The 17,318-nt window shown below is 41.9% G+C and overlaps 2 protein-coding genes across 5 annotated transcripts in view; one reads left to right on the forward strand and one right to left on the reverse strand.

The window, feature by feature from the left end:
• Positions 1-1,234: 1,234 nt before the first annotated feature.
• On the reverse strand, positions 1,235-7,453 carry DPY30 (dpy-30 histone methyltransferase complex regulatory subunit). The gene is made up of 5 exons (XM_074168776.1): positions 7,337-7,453; positions 6,955-7,026; positions 6,824-6,871; positions 5,361-5,503; positions 1,235-2,740 (listed from the first exon to the last, which is right to left on the reverse strand). The coding sequence occupies exons 2-5, from the start codon at positions 6,988-6,990 to the stop codon at positions 2,668-2,670; spliced, it is 300 nt and encodes a 99-aa protein (XP_074024877.1). The 5' UTR covers positions 6,991-7,026; positions 7,337-7,453; the 3' UTR covers positions 1,235-2,667.
• Positions 7,454-11,393: 3,940 nt separating this feature from the next.
• Positions 11,394-17,318, forward strand: part of SPAST (spastin) — a 37,329-nt gene continuing 31,404 nt past the window's right edge. For 2 of the 4 annotated variants that reach the window (XM_074168044.1, XM_074168046.1), the window contains exons 1-3: positions 11,394-11,799; positions 15,808-15,894; positions 17,188-17,271. In XM_074168044.1, the coding sequence (XP_074024145.1) occupies positions 11,394-11,799; positions 15,808-15,894; positions 17,188-17,271 (577 nt within the window). The remainder of the gene's footprint in view (positions 11,800-15,807; positions 15,895-17,187; positions 17,272-17,318) is intronic. The other 2 variants (XM_074168045.1, XM_074168047.1) reach the window with 1 other exon arrangement.

Raw genomic sequence — 17,318 nt, forward strand, 5'->3', positions numbered from 1 at the left:
CTAGATGGGAAGACAACAGCAGGCGACACCGTGTACCAAAGAGTGGCTCCAACAGCTGAGTAGGTGGCATGCTGCTGGGAGGGACAGCTCACCTTAAGACTGGTACTGATGCTTTGAGATTCCAGGCTGATGCAAGAGGTGTGCGGAAGGCCAGAGTGTTTATAAGTTTTGCGCAGCTGCTTAACGGGTGTTCCTCTAAGCTGAGAAATCTGATTGTATTCTGAATTCAAGCATGATGATATAAGAAAATTTCTCTGTCCAGGGAAGATTAATAATTGAACTGCTTAGTTTTGTATGGTCTTGGACAAATTCTCAACATAGAAACTGGGGATCAACATAGATTTTTTTATTTTTTTTTTTCCTATTTAGCAGTTCCTCCAATCTTGAGATCTTGTCACCTAGGGATGAAACCTTGGAATGCTGCTTTAGCAATAAAAATAGCAGTACCAAGTCTTTATGGTGTCTCCTTGTCTTTGCCTAAATGTTATTATTCATTCCAGAAAGTCAAAACTGTTGTTAAAATACTTTCAGTGTCTTTAAGTGTCAGTGTTTGATAGAGACTGTTCACCACAATGTGACAGAACTAGCACTCTCATTCCACAATTTCTGTACATTTTCCAAAAGAGAGCTTTTTAGGCTTGGTTTTGGGTTTGCAGGCTTCTTTCAATTTTTGTTCCCCAGTCTTACTGCTCTTGGACTACACTAATTCAATGCTTCATTCTTAGCATATTAAGAAATATATAAAATACTGAGAGCCTTCCTACTAGGAGTAACAGCTAAATCTCAATCCAGCCCCTGCAAGTTAGCAGAAAATTGAAAAGTTAAGTTTCTTCCTCTGAAGGATCTATGTTCTGGCCACTCTTACACCCATGTATCTAAGCTATTAAAGAAGAAAAGCTATGCTAAAACAGGTTAAAACAAAAAAATCTTCAGATTACCATAAGAAAGTCATCTAGGTGTCAGAAAACTAAGGGAAAATATTACTTGTGCAGTGGGCCACCTAATGTACTGCAAATACAGTGTATATCTTTAAGTCATCACAGGAACAAATCAGAGTCCTAAGTCTCTTTTTTGTGAATTTATGCGTAACTACCAAAAAATAATGCAGCCTTTAATGTCATACAGAAAAAACCTCCAACCCATGCAGCAAAGAATTTAATTTACAAGGTTTTAACTGCTTGCTATGTTAAAGCAATTAGCTAAGAAACACAGAATGGAAATGGAAATGGTAAGGTGGCAATATTGAAGTTTATTTGAATAAAAATACAGGATTAATTGAGCAATGGTTGGAAACCAAGTTTACCATTTTGGTGACTCTCAAACAAATTATTGTCATTCTCCCAGTCTATTAAAACCTGGGCTATGCTTAATTCGGATTCCAGTGTCCAGTGCTAGTGAACAACATTGATTATGCTCCTTGTTACAAGTTTCAGAAAACAAAAAAAGGAATTCTGAGGGCTGTGTCTAGTCCCTGTACCCACTGCCAATAACCTAGTGAGCCAGTTCTCCAGCTACAATATTCATGTTTTCCTAGTACTTTTTCACAACATATTGTTTACTGTCATAATTCTCGCTTTTTCTTCTGATCCCCACCCTTCTGTTGCAGCTTCTTATATCGTACTCTGAGGTCTGTGGCCTTTACCCCTACTGAGATTACAGGAAAAATAAATAAGGGGTCAGAAAAAGATGTTAACAACAAAAAAAAAAGGTGTTAGTAAACCCAAGGGGAAAAAAAAAACAAACAGAACACTTGGTATTTTACTGGGTAGATCAGGATTGTCTTGGGCACTAGGAAAAGGTACTTCACTGAGAGGGTGGTCAGTCACAGCACCAAGCCTGTCAGAGTTCAAGAGCATCTGGATAATGCTCTCAGTCATATGGTTTAGTTTTAGGTAGTCCTTGTGAGGAGCAGGGAGTTGGACTTGATGATCCTTATGGGTCCATTCCAACTTGAGATATTCCTCTTTGACAGAGAAAGATCGCTCCAACTAGGGCTAGCAGTACAGAGAACCAAATTACAGAACCTTTGTGAGTCACTTCAAACTTTATTCTGTTTGTTAAATCCAGCCCATCAGTCACAGGAGATCAGTGACAAATGCTGAACAGCACACCTCATTAATGTAAATATCTGAAACTTTGGACACTGCCGGTGATCTGTTCAGCTGCTGAATCCAATTGTTTGTTTTAACTAAACCTACTTCCTGGTGTTCTGATGCAAGTTCTCTCCTCTCTATTTATCAATACTTCCTCAAAATAAATTCTGACTGCTCTTAATTTGTTCGCTTTCTGTTTAGGCATGTTGCATGTGCTGGGTGCTATATAAAATAAAATTAAGTAATATACATTATCACCCATGTGATCCCCATAATAAATTGTTCTCCTTTTTTTCATGCTTTCAGGTGATGTAGCCCCATAGAATTATTCATTCAGACTTTCATCCAACAGTGGAGTTTCAGTACTTTATTTTGAAAGTCTCTTAATAGCTAGTTTAAAACAAGTGAACAAATTAAATGTAAAGTGTTCTTTATTAAATAACTCAAAAGGTAAAGCAAATTGTGCGATTAAGAAAGACAACATCATAGTTCCAAAGGATTTTTACAGCAGAAAACAAATTGTGGTCAATGAGCATTCCAGTCTAGCAGCCAAACTGTCCTCATTTTTATGGAGTTAATTTCGGTCCTCAAATTGTGACTTGTTTTTTAAAAGATATGCTGCTAGAAATTCAATGGGATTTGGCGGTCTGTAAAGAAAACAGTAAATCAAAAGCAATTATTTTTTGTTATAAGAAATTAGGTAGCTGGAGAACTAATCACCTTCCCTTAAAAGCAACATAACTCCTCCCAAACATTTATAAGCCTCAATTTAGGGATGACCAACTACCTAGAATTACACTGTAGACTTCCACTTTATTTCTGATGAAAAAGTTTTTAATAAGGAGCATTAGTGACTGTTGGTTCAATGTTACTGAATTGCTACAACAGTTACACTTTTGATCACTGGCCTTAGTTCATAAGGTTTTTTTAAAAAGCTCTTCCAGCTACAGTGCATGAATCCTGCTAATCTGGATTCTGTCCGCAGAATAAATTACCAATTTAACTTATTCCACACTGGGTCAGACCAAAGGTCTGGCAGTGAGCAAATATGCCTATAAAGAGTGTTAAAAAAAAAATAGGAAAGAAAAAATAGGAAGAAACACGCAGAGATATTTCTCTGGACCAATCCTCTTGGCTTCCAAGCATGTACCAGCTTGTTGTGTTAGCACTGTTAATAATCCTGGGCAGACTCCTCTACAACTTTGACCAGTTGCCCCTTGAGCCCAAATGAAATGTTATGTGCTCAAATGTTATTTTGCCTGAGGCAAAAAATTATATAGCTTAATTATGTGACCTGTGAAGGATCACCTCCTTTTGTTCATTATGAATTTACTACCTGCTTCACTTAACTTGATTACTGTACTAGAGGAGATAATAAACAATCCATCCCAATTCATCATCTCTATGCTATTTGTGATTTAACAGATTCCTAATGTATTCTCTCACAGGTCTCTTTTCTAGATATCATCTATTCAGTCACTCCGTGTACAGACAGCAGTCCATTCTTCTCACCACCTTGTCACTCCTCTTACTTTCTCACATTCTACCATGTAAAATACAGGGGGATTGGAATTACAATATGAAAAATACAAGAACATTATAAATTTATATAGCGACATTGTGGCTTGGTTTTATCCCTTCAATTTCTAAGTCCTACCATTAATAATTTATTTTTGATTTTGCAGTGCATCACCACATACATTTAACAGTTTAAAATTTGTTTTTTTCACAAGGGTAATTGTCAATTCAGAATCTATCATTTTGTCACTAGCATTAGGGTATTTACTACCCTCCCAGGTGCATCATTTTCTGTTTGTTTGTATTCAATCTTTCAATTTCTGTCATCGTTACAATTTTTCGTAGCAGTCTTCCACATCAAATTTATGCAGTTCCGGTGCAATTACAATTGATCAACTTAAAAAAAATCCCAACAGAAAACAAAACATGAAGAACCCCAACCTATTCTGTAAAACCCAGTATCATTAACAAATTTTGTCAGCCATTTACATTGTTATAAATAAACCTTTTCAGGATTCTAATGTTAAGCTCATTTCACCATTTACTTCTACCTTCTGTCTTGTATCTTCCCATCAGTTCCTTATCCATATAAAGGCTTTTCCTTTAATCTCACCGCACCTAACTCTCTTTAAAAGCTTTTAGTAAATGACTGTGCCAGAAACCTTTTGGAAATTTAAACAGACAGTATCATCTGGGTTCCTGTTTATGTGTGCTCGCTGACTCCTTCAATCAACTCCCAAGAGACTTACAAGACCTGACAAAAGTTGTGTTGACTCCTCCCAAATATGTCATTTATCCACATGCTCACTATCCTGGGTGATAATTTCTACTGAATTCCAGGCATAGTCATCAGATGTACCAGGCTGTTCCCTGAACATCTCTATATTCCTTAGGAAAAGAAATTAGCACCCATTAGTTACTTTCCACTTCAATTTTAAGCAGAAGATTATACAGCAGAGCTAGCAGTTCAGCTTTTTCACCCCTGAGGTTTTAATATGCTCAACTGATTAGCTAATTTGACCTTGGCAATTTGATACTCCTAGCTTTTTTTATTTTCCTATATGTTCCCCAACCTCTTCTATCAATATTCCAACTTCACTCCTGTGATGAGTCCCTATAACAGCTCCTTCCATAGCGAAGAAAGATTAAAAAAAAAAGAAGAAAACCCTTCTACATTGACTGATAAGAGATTTGAGGCACCTTGACAGCGTAATCTTTCCTCAAAGGATAAACCATCAGGTTGCTTCTTACTGCAGCAGTAAGAAGCTGTAGACAGTGCAGGGGCAGCCTCATCCTTTAGAAGTGTTTTAATTGCTGAGAGAGATGCATGTCAGGCCAGATTTGTCTGTCTGTCTTTTAAATGACAAGCAGAACTCTGTAATTACACACTACAAAAATCTTGTTCAAAACTAGAACAACTTCTTGCCTTGCTTCTGTAAGGTCAATTATGTAATAAAATTAATTTAAATAATCCATTTTTTCCCTCAAAAACCTCTGTATTAGTATACCTCATTGGGAGATCACAAATTCAATAAATAACTCTTACCACACCGTAGGCACCTAAGTGAAGAACATGTCCTGCACAGTCATAGTAATTCATAGGTTCATAAACCTGTCGTAATGGCTTTCTTACAACCAGCAAACTAGTAAAATCATATCTGGTGTGCGAGGTCTGAAAAGGTGACAGACTGCCCATGTTCAATACCTACTTGTTTTCCTAAGAACAGAAGGAACATTGAAGCATCCTACCTCTCTTTTGCAAGAACAGCAAGTCCCTGTAGCAAGATAGGTACAACTGTCTGGTCCAAGTAGGCACGTGTGGGTAATGACTGGAGATCCACCTTCTGCTTTGATGTTTTCTCTGCATTTATTTTCTCATTTTCTACTATCCTCTGAGGTAGGGAAAAAAAAAAAAAAAAGGGGTGAATGAACATTGGTAACAGCAGCCACATCTACTTTGAAGTGTGAGTGCAAACAAAGTACACATCTCTCTGCAATTCACTGGCAATAACTTCGTTATAACTTGTAAGAAAATTTAAATGCATATGTTTCCTTGCACAAAAACCTAATCCAGTAGAGCCTTCTGTTAAATTCTTACATTCTGGGAAAACAATGTTAGGAAGTTGTAAGTTTTCTAAAACAGAAGACAGCCAATCTCTGCTGTTGTTATTTATGCTGTTGCATTCAGATTTAAATTCTACACCGCTGAGACAGGACTGACTACTAACAAGAGTGGTCCCAACTGAATGGTTCCTGTGTGCACGTATTTCTAACACAAAGTGCTAAAAGTGTAAGAAATTCAGGTGAAGCCTGACAAAGAAAACACAGTTGAAGTCAAGCACTTCAAGACCACGCTCTGTTAAAGTATAGACGAGTAACTTAAGAAACGATACGCTAAATCCTTCCAGGTGCCTCTTGGTCAAAAAGTACTGAATTGTTTTACACCGTTAACTATAGTTAGAAAAGGATACCCTGCCACTGTCAGTAAACCAAACATATTCAACGCAACATGCACTGGTCTACCAATACAGGCCCAATGTATCCAACGTGTCGTGGTTCGGTAGCAGAAGCTGAGGCACACGGGCAGGCAGTTCTCAGGGAGATCAGTCACAGAGGACGTTTAAAAAAAGTTCCTGCAAAAGCTTCGCATAGAGTAGGAGCTTATAATAGAGGGAGACTGAAGGCATTTCTTTAATGGGGAAGACTAAATAAATGTCATAGAATTATTCCAACCCACACTGTTGCCAACAACGGAGAAGATGGATTGCGTCTGCTCTTTTTCAGCATAAGTAATCACAGACAACTTGGATTATTCCGATCCAACGTTTCCATTGACATGAATATGAAAAGAATCCCTCCCTTTGACACTTTTATAGAAATGCCATCAACTCCTATTCCCCTCCAGTAATAAAAGGCTGGCTGGCTTTTTGTGCCATAATAAATTAATGTAATAATTAACAATCATAGGATACTTCCAAAAAAACCCACCTCATTAAAAGGTTCTTTATTTACTTCAACACCATTTAATATAATGGAAGCAACACAACAGAAAATAAATTAATTAACAGCCAATTATGCAAAGGACTAGTATCTGTTGGTTTAGTTTCCATCTAACTTTCTTGGGAACCATACATTTGCTGAAGTTCCACCCAAGGCTCAACGTTTTCCAATGTGATTTCCACTGTACTTTACAGCAACAAAATTTTTGTTACCTCCACATTTTCCGTGAGACCGTATTCAGAATGGGGATTTTCTGGAACCTGTAAAAAAAACAAACCCACACGGTCAGCAAAGCAGAAACGCTCCTTTCATGCGATACACATATAAACGTTTCTTGCAATACCTGCGGCTGTCCCTCCATAATCTGTTCTGCCTCCATGCTTTGCAGGGCGGGATTTGCTGGACGCACAGTGATCTTGGAAAGCAATAAAAGAACCAGTCAGCAGGCTGAGACGAAAGACGAGCTGCCTGATATTGCATCACTCGGTTATGACGGCACAACAATCAGAAAGCTAGAGAGCAAACGGGAGCTGCTCCCCTCTCTTCCTTTATTTCTTCCTTTCCTTTCCTTCCCTGCCCCACAGGCCTACCAGTGCCCCGACCCCCCCTCAGCGCCCCGACCCCCCCTCGCCGCCCCGCAGGGCCAGGTTGGGACCCCGCGGTCTTGGCCGTGTCCTAAGCAGCACCGCCCCACACGGCAGAAGCCACCTCCGCGTCCCCCTCACCCGCCGGTGTGTCCAGAGCTCGGCGACGGGCGACCACAACCTCTCCCGCAGCCAACCGGAGGGTGTCGTAAATTTGTTTTGACGTAAGTGAAACCGTCGCGCAGCCGCCGCCCGGCCAACTGCGCCTGCGCAGGGCCAGACCCCGCCCGTCCCCGTGAGGCGGCCTGCGGGGAGGGGTGGGGAAACCCGACGGGCAGTTCGGGTGGGTGACGTCATCCATGGGCCGGGCCGCCTCCCCCCTCAGCCCCGTCCGCATTGGCGGGTGGGCGCGTGGAGGTGGGTGGCTGGGCGGTGCGGATCGCGCGGCGGGTCTTCAACCGTCGGAGAGCGACGGAGGGGGACGCGGCGGCTGCAGGGCCGTAGTGAGGGGCTGGCTCGGCTCGGCTCGGCTCGCGTTTGGGGCGGTGGTCGGCGTTACACCGAGCGGCTCTGACCGAGGCTTTTTATTTTTTAAAGTAATTTTCCTCATCCGCTCGGCTTTTTGAGGCGTAGCCGGGGAAGGCTCGGTTAAGGACAGCTGTGGGGGACCAGGCAGGTAATACCGCTTGTAGGTGCCCTGTCAGGGCTAAAACTGGCGGGATGTTTCTGTTCTCAAAAAAAAGCCTTTGAAAAACACCTGCCCTTGAAAAATCCTGTCGTGCAGAAATGTGATAATCAATGCAGTTTGATGTCTGAGGAGTTCACTGTGATGTTTGTGCAAAATAACTTTGCTGAAACTAGCTTTGAGGCAAAGAGGTGGTTTTGCTAGTGAAATAACCTTTCAGAGTCGTGTAGAGTATGGTTTGCCAGATCATGACTGTTGGCCATTAATTTTGCCCAATTTTGTATTAAGAAAAATGCAGCTGCTCAGCTTTCTCTAGGTATTGGCTTTAATCATCCTGTCTTGACTTGAAGTTATCAAGAAATGGAAATTTTGCTGCTGCTTTTGGTTGTTGTACTGTTACAAATTGCACTGGTATTTCAATATCTATGCCTGATTTTTATTTTTATTAGGAATTAAATTCTGTGGTAACATTTGTGCTAGTAGACTAAAAAAGGCCTTTAGAACGTTTTTTTTTTTTTTTTTTTAGTTTTTGCTTGAGAAAGTAGTTGCATTCCTGTAGTCTAAATAATTATTTTTTAAATTATTTTTAGAAAATAAACTATTCCGTTGTTCTATAACAATAGGTCTATTCCCTTCTCTGTTTTCTCCTTACAGTGACAATAATGCACATGAATGATCTAGGTGATGCTCTTAAAAGATCAGCAGTGTGGAAAAATAACAGAAAAGGCAATATTCTCATTAGACTATGCTCTGGTGTAATCATCTGATTCTTAATGGTACTGGTCAAGTGTGTTTACACTTCATTCAAAGTGAATTTGAAATCATCTTTACAGAACTGATAGTGTTATCAGTGTGATAAGCAGGCTCAAAAACTGGTGCAGTCAGTGGCAGATTTGATAGTCAAGTGAAGGACCTGGAATTATAGCAGAACCACATGCTGTCTTTGTCTCAATTTGAGTACCTAGTGCTGGCAACCTTAGCTGGTGTCAAGGAGCCTAACTTGACACAGGTGAAGACACACAAGGCAAAATACTGAGATTTTTTTTCTAAAACTTAAACAAAACAGGAACACAAATTCTTAATGTGAACAGGTGAGGATGAAGAGGTGTAAGCTGTTCATTCTGGTTTCAGGCTCTCTTCTAATTTTTCATCATATTCTCTAAAATGTCATTGCTCAAACTATACGTAGAACACCTGAATTTGTCGTAGCGGTGGCTACCAAGGGAAAATAATCCTTTTACCCCAGCCCCTTGTTTCCACATTTTATAAACGTTTGTTCTCTGTTGTATTCTGGGTATCGCAATGACATTGTGTTGGGAGTGAGCAAAGGTTTCCTAACTGGACCTTTTGTGTAATGGTAAATTGTAGTGTCAGGGTAGTTGCACCTTTCTAATTCCTGTAATTGTGGTGCTCATCTGCTCTGATTCCAAACCTCTCGTGGAGATATCACATTGTACCTCCTGTATTTTATGGGTCCTCCATCTTCAGGGTGTAGTGAAGTTAGGTGGATGAGCTGATCTAACAGTTGTCCACTCCAGAAAACACGAGGTTTCACTTCTTCCCCCACCCTTTTCTGGTGTTCATCAGATCCCTTGCTGAGCCAGGACATCTCACTATACCAGCAGAAAGCTATCCATTGCTCTGATTTGGTTTTTAATTTTGTTTGTTTAAACTACATAAATTTTATGCCAGGCTCTTAATTAGGAGAGTTCACAGATGGGTCCCAATGAATGCTACAGCCAGCTTAATAAAGGAGGGGAGGGTGATTCAACTCACACTAAAATATTTAATAACCACAATAAGGAATTGATTCTGTAGATTCTCACTAAAAGCATTATCATCTGCTCACAATTCCTGACTGGTGTCTACTTGTGATGCTGTGTTTTGGCTTAAAAAGTCATTATTCCCCTAGCAGGTGCACTGTTTACCAGTGTATCAGTCTGTATTTTATTACCATGATATAGTCAGGTGACTTACAAAGGTGTCATTCTAAATTTTTCAAAAAGTAAAAATAACTTAATAGATTGAGTAGTCAGGATTGATTGAGACTCATTGTCTTCCTATTGTGATTCAATCTGTCCTTTAATTTATTAATAACTTATTCCTTCATCAGCTTTTCTACTATTTGGCTCAGAAATGGGGTGATACTTTAGCCAGTAGATGGACAGTAGAGACTGTAGGTAAGTAATTGGTTGTCATGTGGTTTATTTCACTTGACATTTTTGGATGCTACATAATATTAACACTGCTTGAAGTTTCTGGAATTTCCTTGGTATTCCAAATTTTTTTTTTTTTACATCAGTGAACAAGAGTTATTTGTTGCGGTTTTGTGGTGTTTTGTTGTGGTTTTTTTTTTTTCACTATACCTAACTGTCCTTAAAAAAATTTAGTTCAAGATACTGAACTTTTTCCAGTTACAAGTAGCCTGAAAATGCCCTGTCCCTGGCAGTGTTCAAGGCCAGGCTGGATGGGGCTTTGAGCAACCTGGTCTAGTGGGAGGTGTCCCTGCCCGTGGCAGGGGGGTTGGAAATCGATGATCTTTAAAGGTCCTTTCCAACTCCAACCATTCTATGTTTCTATGAAAATACTTCATGATATTTTCACAATAGAAGTACCTGATCCTTCTTACCAAATACAGAAGAAAAATACTTAATGAACCTTACTGTGATTCAGCACTGATAGGTTTGTCTCTGTTTAATAATGGTTCTGGATCATGAAGAGCTGTTTTATATCCTGATGTTATTTTATATGTTAATAAAGTCCTGCGTTTTATACAGTAATAAAATAATGAGGGTGGAAGACTATATTTTTTTTCTCTCCCAAATGATATATCTATAATGTATACTCAATTACGTTAGTTTCCTCCACATGAGGAGACAGCCTGTCACCTCAATTACAGAAATGCGGCGCAGACAAAGCGCTGCAGAATATTCCCCGGGGCCAATGCCACCGCGGCGGAGGGGGGCCGCAGACACAGTCACACGGTCGGCCCCGGGCTCTGACACTCGCCCTGTGCCTTGGGAGAAGGGGCCTCCTCGTCGGCCTCCGGCACCGACGGCAGGCGGGCAGCGATGCCAGGGGCCCGCACCGCGTTTTGCCGGCGGGACGGTTCACAACTCCGCTCCCAATAATAGATTTTTATTAAGTTATTCATCGTCTTTCCACGCGGTGTGGAACTCTGCTGGGACGCGGAGCTCACCCCCTCCCGTCGACTCCCTCCCGCCGGAGACTGAGCCCTGCTCCTCCGCCGCCCCGGGGCGGTGCTTCCCAGCCTCCGCCCCTCGGCCCGCCCGAAGCCAGCCGCGCCGCCGCCCCGTCCCGGGGCAGGCCGGGAGCTGTAGGCGCCCCGCAGCGCCATCCCCGCCTCCTATTGTCGTGGCGGCGGCTGCCGGCGTTCGGCGGGGGCCGCGGCGCACTCCTCCCCCTGGGGCCGAGCGAAAGGGGCGTCGCCGCCGCTGCCGCCATGGCCGGTTGTTGTCAGTCGCTGGCAGTGGGTTATGGCGACGGCGGTGAATGAATTCTCCGGGCGGCAGAGGGAAAAAGAAGGGCTCAGCCGGCTCCAGCTCCGCGCCCCCGGCCGCCGGGGCCTCAGCCTCCTCGCCGCCCGGGCCGGCCCCCCCCGTGCCGCCGGCGGGGGCGGCGGCAGCGGCCTCCCCCCACAAGCGGAACCTGTACTACTTCTCGTACCCGCTCTTCGCCGCCTTCGCCCTGCTCCGCTTCGTCGCCTTCCAGCTCGGGCTGCTCTTCGCCTGGCTCTGCGAGCGCCTCTCCCGCGGCGCCCTCATGGCCGCCAAGGGCAGCAGGGCTGGGGAGGGCGACGCGCCCGAGCCCGGCGGGGCGCCCGAGACGGTGCGGGCCTGTCACAAGCGGGCCTTCGAGTGCATCTCCATGGCGCTGCGCATCGACGAGGACGAGAGAGGTATTGGAGCGCCGGCGGCCGGGCCGGGCAGGCCGGGGTCGGGAGGGAGGGCGGGCAGGGCCTGCTGGCCGTGCGCCGGGGAACCGGGACTGCCGCTTTGAGTTAAAAATGAGCAAAACCGGTTTATGTGAGAAACGCGAAGGATCCGTGCGCCGGTGGCTGCCCGCCTCACCGTGTTTTGCCCCCCGCCCCGGCCGCGTTCGTCCCCGCATAGTCGCAGGCTGGACCCCAAAGCTGCTGCCCCGACATTTCCTCGGCAAAGCTAGTCTTTGCGTTTCTCTCTGATAACTTTAATTTAAAATTTTTGATGCGGGGGTCTGGGTGAGGCGATTAAAAATCGGGGGGCGGGGAGGGCGACTGTAACTCGCTTCGGGTTTAACCAGGCCAGCCGGACAACAAAAGCACAAGGGACAATAATAAGGGTGCATCCTTTCATGCGCTCCCTGGCAAACGGTGGGAGTGTTGAAGTGAGTCTTCGGGAAACTTGGCCCTCAGACTGCCCATTTGGAGTCCCCTGACTTTTCAGGAAAGAAATATTTATTAATATTTATTAATATATTAATTTTCTTAAACTTCTTGACATGCTTACTTTTTAAAAAAAGGTACGATTGTGACTAGAAGATGTTAAGGGTTCGATTAAATAAAACACGGGAGTGAGGAATTTATTTTTTCCTGTCTAGAGGATTTTTTTAATCAATTAAGCAATTGCTGGTGCATTTGATTTAGCCATTTAGTCTAAACGCAGCAGCACAACTCCTGTCAGCATCCTAAAAGTAGTCTTTAAGGGCATGCTGTGCTGGGTTTTAAAATTCTCTGGAAACACCAGAATGCCTTATTATGCCCTTTCAGTTGAGCTTTAGTGAAATTGCTGTCCTAGAGGAGAAGGTTAAAGATGTAGGAATAGGCCTTCAGTAGAAGCTACACGCTGCGCGTGTAAAGGCGAGGGATGTGTCTTGCTTTGCATTGACAGTGTGGGAGTGGCAGCGGCGACCTCTGGAAGAAAAAAATCCCACCTTGTGCAGCAAGGTTAGTTGAGAACAGATGTACAGTATAAGAGCACTGAGGGTCATAGGAGCAAAGCATGAAAGAAGGTACCTCTACTTAAAACTTCAGTGTTCTTGATGATTGCACTGTGAAGAGTAGCTAAATCTTAAATTACCAGGTGCCTGTTCCATTGTTGTGGCTTAAGGGTAAGCCTTCAAATCCCGATTTTAATCATGGGCTTGCTTTATAGATATTTTTAGAGTTGTCATATATGAACTAGCTGCACAGGTCAGACATTTAGTAAGAAAAAACATAATCTTTGCTGCTAACACAAGCTGTTGCAACCCTGCAAATGCAATATTCGTTTCACTGAGAAAGAACTGGCTTTGCTTAAATACATAAATTTGTTATTTGCTTATCGGTTTTTACTGGAGTCCCTGCATACCTTTGAATTTATCTGATATGTAAACAAGTTTTTTGTAACTTCCAGCAGAAAACAATTTATTAGGTGTAATATGTGAAATGGTTGGGATTTCTGGATTGTCTAATATCCTGTTAATTATGTGGTAATTTTGCTGTTCTGGAAGCTATGCATACTTCAGTAATTACGGTAGCGCCTCTGGTAATTTTTAGGCTTCTGAATTATTGGGGAAATTAATATTCTTGTTTGGATATTTTCAAAATCAAGCTTAACATCTCTTCCTGGGACTGAGAAGGCACACGTGGTGAGTTGAGCCCAGCCAGCACTAAGCACCCAACAGCTGCTTGTTTACTCCCCTCAGTGGGACAGGGGAGAGAGTAGGAAGAGCAAAAGCGACAGAACTTGTGGTTCAGCGTAAAGACATGTTAACAAGTGCAGGAAAGAGGTGGGGAAGACAAGCGATGCAGAGGTAATAGCTTACCAATGCCCGGCCCGTTCCTGAGCAATGGCTGCCTTGGGAGACAGCCCCCACCCTGTTCTTCCTCTACCCAAGCTGTTATTGCTGGGCATGATATGATATGATATGGAATATCCCTTTGGCCAGTTTGGGTCAGCCATCCTGCCAGTGCACTGTCCTAACTTCTCGTGCATCACCAGCCTACTCTCTGGTGATCAAGAGTGGGGAAAAGAAAACCATGAGGCTGTGCGAGCTGTTCAGCAATAGCCGAAACATTGCTGTGTTATCAGCACTGGTTTAGTCACAGATCCAAAACTCAGTACCACAGGGGCTGCTATGAAGATCGTTAATGCCATCCCAGACAGATCCAGTACAGCGATTCAATGGCTTCTAAGGAATGTGGCGCTTTTCTTATTGTACTTTTAATGTCTTAATCACTGAGAACTAGTAAACTGTTCTGTGCGGACTCAGAGCACTGTCTTTGCAAACAGCTCGGTTTGGTATATTGCTTTTAAAGCTTCTCCAGTTAAAAGGTGGAACTGAGATTTTAATGATGACCTTGGCATGTTTGTAACTGCTCTTCAGGATAGCAGAACAATTCGGGCGATAGCAGAGGCGGCTGGAATCATCTTAAATTTGATTTCTAATAGCCATAATCAGCATTAGATTTACACTGCAGTTGAAACTGTTTCTTTAGATGATGGGAAGAAGCTTAAAGAAAAAAAGGCTACAGAGAGGATCAGAGTCATTCAGCTTCGATGATTTAATTTGTATAGCTTTGTCCTTAACAGTCCAGATGTACGAAGCTGGTGGAGAAAGGACAGTGATAAAAGGATTCCCAAAGTGTGTGATGTACACGACTGTAGGAAGGTTCTGCTCCTGCGGTTTGTGTCATTAGGAGCAAAGTGTGGAATAGCCTGCACAGGGTAACTTGCCAAATGTTATTAAAAGATTTTGCATCTAGAGAGGAGCAAGAGAAGACCCCTAAGAGGTTTCTAGAAATGTAATGAAATATTTTTACTGGCACTAAAATTTGCTAGAAAATAGGTTTAGGACTGAAGTTATCAAAAGATTTGAGTGCAGAAGCAACACAATCACTGGTAACTGGCGCTTAGGAGTAGTTTTGTGAAATGTTAGCCCTTTTGAAACTAGTGTAGTGATATCTGAAGGTTTCGTTCTGGGCGTTTTTGTTTTTTCTGGCACTAGCAGCTTGTTATTGCTAATCAGGTTTAAATTGTAATGCCTAATGTGCGGTATTCCTGTGTGGAAAGGCATGTGTAGTGTGACATACCTACCTTGCAAAAGTATGTTTCCATATGCAGGCAAGTATCTTTTCAATGCAGAGTATTTATAGAAGGGGAGCAGTATGAAGTAGATGTGAATATCTCTTGAATGGGTTATTCGCTGTCACGGTGTCAGGTAGTATAGGTTGGGTACAGGTATGTTCATGGTTGTATTTGCTGTAATATCCATTTAGGACATTATTGGTGCAGAGGTGTACTCTAATTCTACATGGACTGTACTTCGTGTGAAAGGTGACGTACACCTGCAGTCCAGCAGTTCCATAATAGGATGAACAAAGAAATACCCCCATGACAAATGAGCTGCTCTGTATAAAAGTTAACCAGAGGAAAAGTCTCCTGTCTCACTTGTGTAGTATCTTACACTCGTTGCTTTTCTTCTTCGGTTTCTGTGCTTCTGGTGTTACTTTGGTGTTGAATATCACTGGAAGATGATCACCAGAAAGAAACTGTTAATTTCACCATTTCTGTTGTGAATGAGTATGTGGGTAGGCTAGCTTTTTTACCTTTCTTTTGGTGGTGGGTTGTTGTTTGTTTTTTTTGTGGTATTTTTTCTCTATTTTTTTTTTTTTCTATGGGACTGATCTCTTTAAGGCAGATGGAGAAGTATTCCTAAAACAGGCAAAAGTGATTTGAGGCTGGTGTAGTACCTGTGTTTAATAGAAAAGCTTGTTTCAAACCAAGTAGATACCAAGTTGACAGTGTCCCTTTAAGTGTTTCTTTAAATCATAGGAGTTTGTTCAAACATCTCTTCCTTCCCCTTACATGTTTTACATAGTGTTATATGGAACCATTCCTAAGCTTTAATTCATAACAGAAAATAATGGGTTCACTTCCTTTTTAAGCAGGACAAAAGGAACAAGCTGTTGAATGGTATAAGAAAGGAATTGAAGAACTGGAAAAAGGAATAGCGGTCTTAGTAATTGGTCAAGGTAAGCCAGTTTTGAGTTTTGTGGAAAAGATTTTGGTGTATGGCTTCTTCAAAGTGAGGAATCAATATTGCTAAATATGGTAGGGGCCAGGAATGGTCTGCATTCATAGGAGTGCTTCTCATTCCTGTTGTAGCTATAGGAGAACACTGGTCCACTTTGTTCTGCCTTAATGTTCTGGTCTATAACACGTGCAAATCTGGATCCAAATATTTGCAGACTATCCAAAATCATAAGCAGTTCATGAACATTCTAAACTAAAATGCTTGTTTTCTTATGTAACGGGAATGCCAAAATACTGAGTTCTCATTTGATTTGCCAAAGTTGACAGTTTGTGTTCTCGCTTATGCAGAATTTTATTTTCCCTTCAGTATAACTAAAATGGAACCCCCTAATTTGGAACAGTCTAGCATTGTGTTTTGGCTTATGCCAAAATAGCTAAAAGTTTCCAACAAAGGAAGAAAGCCATCTGCGTATATGGCAATGTTTTAAGCTGTTGTGTAGAAGCAGGTATGTACCATAGAAAATTGGTGTAGTGAAGGACTTGCTAAGAATTTCTGTCCTCAAAATAATATAATAATAACCCAACCCACCAAAAAAAACCCCAAACCTGTAACTGCTTTTGCAGACTACTGTTCTGTTCCTCAGCTATAGTTAGAAATATTTGTGAACAGTATATCAGTATATGGTGACATGTTACTTATGCAGCAACACCAGTGGCATTTGATACAACCTGTCTAAATGGCATAGTTTAAAAAAAAACCAAACTTGACTTGAACAGACATTATTTTTTAGGAAGTGGTGATATTAATGTCTGTAATTCTGTGTGTTTTGAAATGTAAAGGGACACAGTCAACTGAATTTAAATCTGTTAATTTTGCTGAAGTGAGTTATTTCAAATTGTACTTGCCTCTCAGTCACTTTTCAAGCTTTTTAAAATTCTTTTTTATTCGACTTCTGTTTAGAAAAATACAGTGGCAAAGAAAACATATTGGGCCAGCATGAGATGTTAGAGAATATGCAAAGCAGTGCTTGAATTCCCACCACTCTATGAGCAATATTTTAAAGCAGATAGTGTCAACTAACTTTAAATTCTTGATTAAATAGATTAAATTCTGTGATTAAATAGAAAGCTTTAGGATTTTTTTCATTAGTTTTGCAACAATGTTCCTTAGTGGAGCGGGTAGATAAGGGGTGGGAGGAAGGAAGAAGAGGGAAGGCAGGGTGTCAGGATTTTAGCACTTAAAATAAGTTAATTTTCCAAATTGTGTGTTAACATTGATTTTTCTTTGTAAGGTGAGCAGTGTGAACGGGCTCGACGTCTGCAGTCTAAAATGATGACAAATTTGGCAATGGCCAAGGATCGCTTGCAGCTTTTAGGTACCAGTTACAATTCATGACTTTGGAAATTTTGTCATTATTTGCAC

The sequence above is a fragment of the Numenius arquata genome, chromosome 2 (genome assembly GCF_964106895.1).
Source record: "Numenius arquata chromosome 2, bNumArq3.hap1.1, whole genome shotgun sequence".
NCBI lineage: Eukaryota > Metazoa > Chordata > Aves > Charadriiformes > Scolopacidae > Numenius > Numenius arquata.

Coding starts and splice junctions, on each gene's coding strand:
- DPY30 (XM_074168776.1), bottom strand. CDS start 6,990: ATGGAGGCAGAACAGATTATGGAGGGACAGCCGCAG. Junction 6,872..6,954: donor TTATGGAGGGACAGCCGCAG/GTATTGCAAGAA, acceptor TTTTTTTTACAG/GTTCCAGAAAATCCCCATTC. Junction 5,504..6,823: donor GTCTCACGGAAAATGTGGAG/GTAACAAAAATT, acceptor TCCCTACCTCAG/AGGATAGTAGAAAATGAGAA.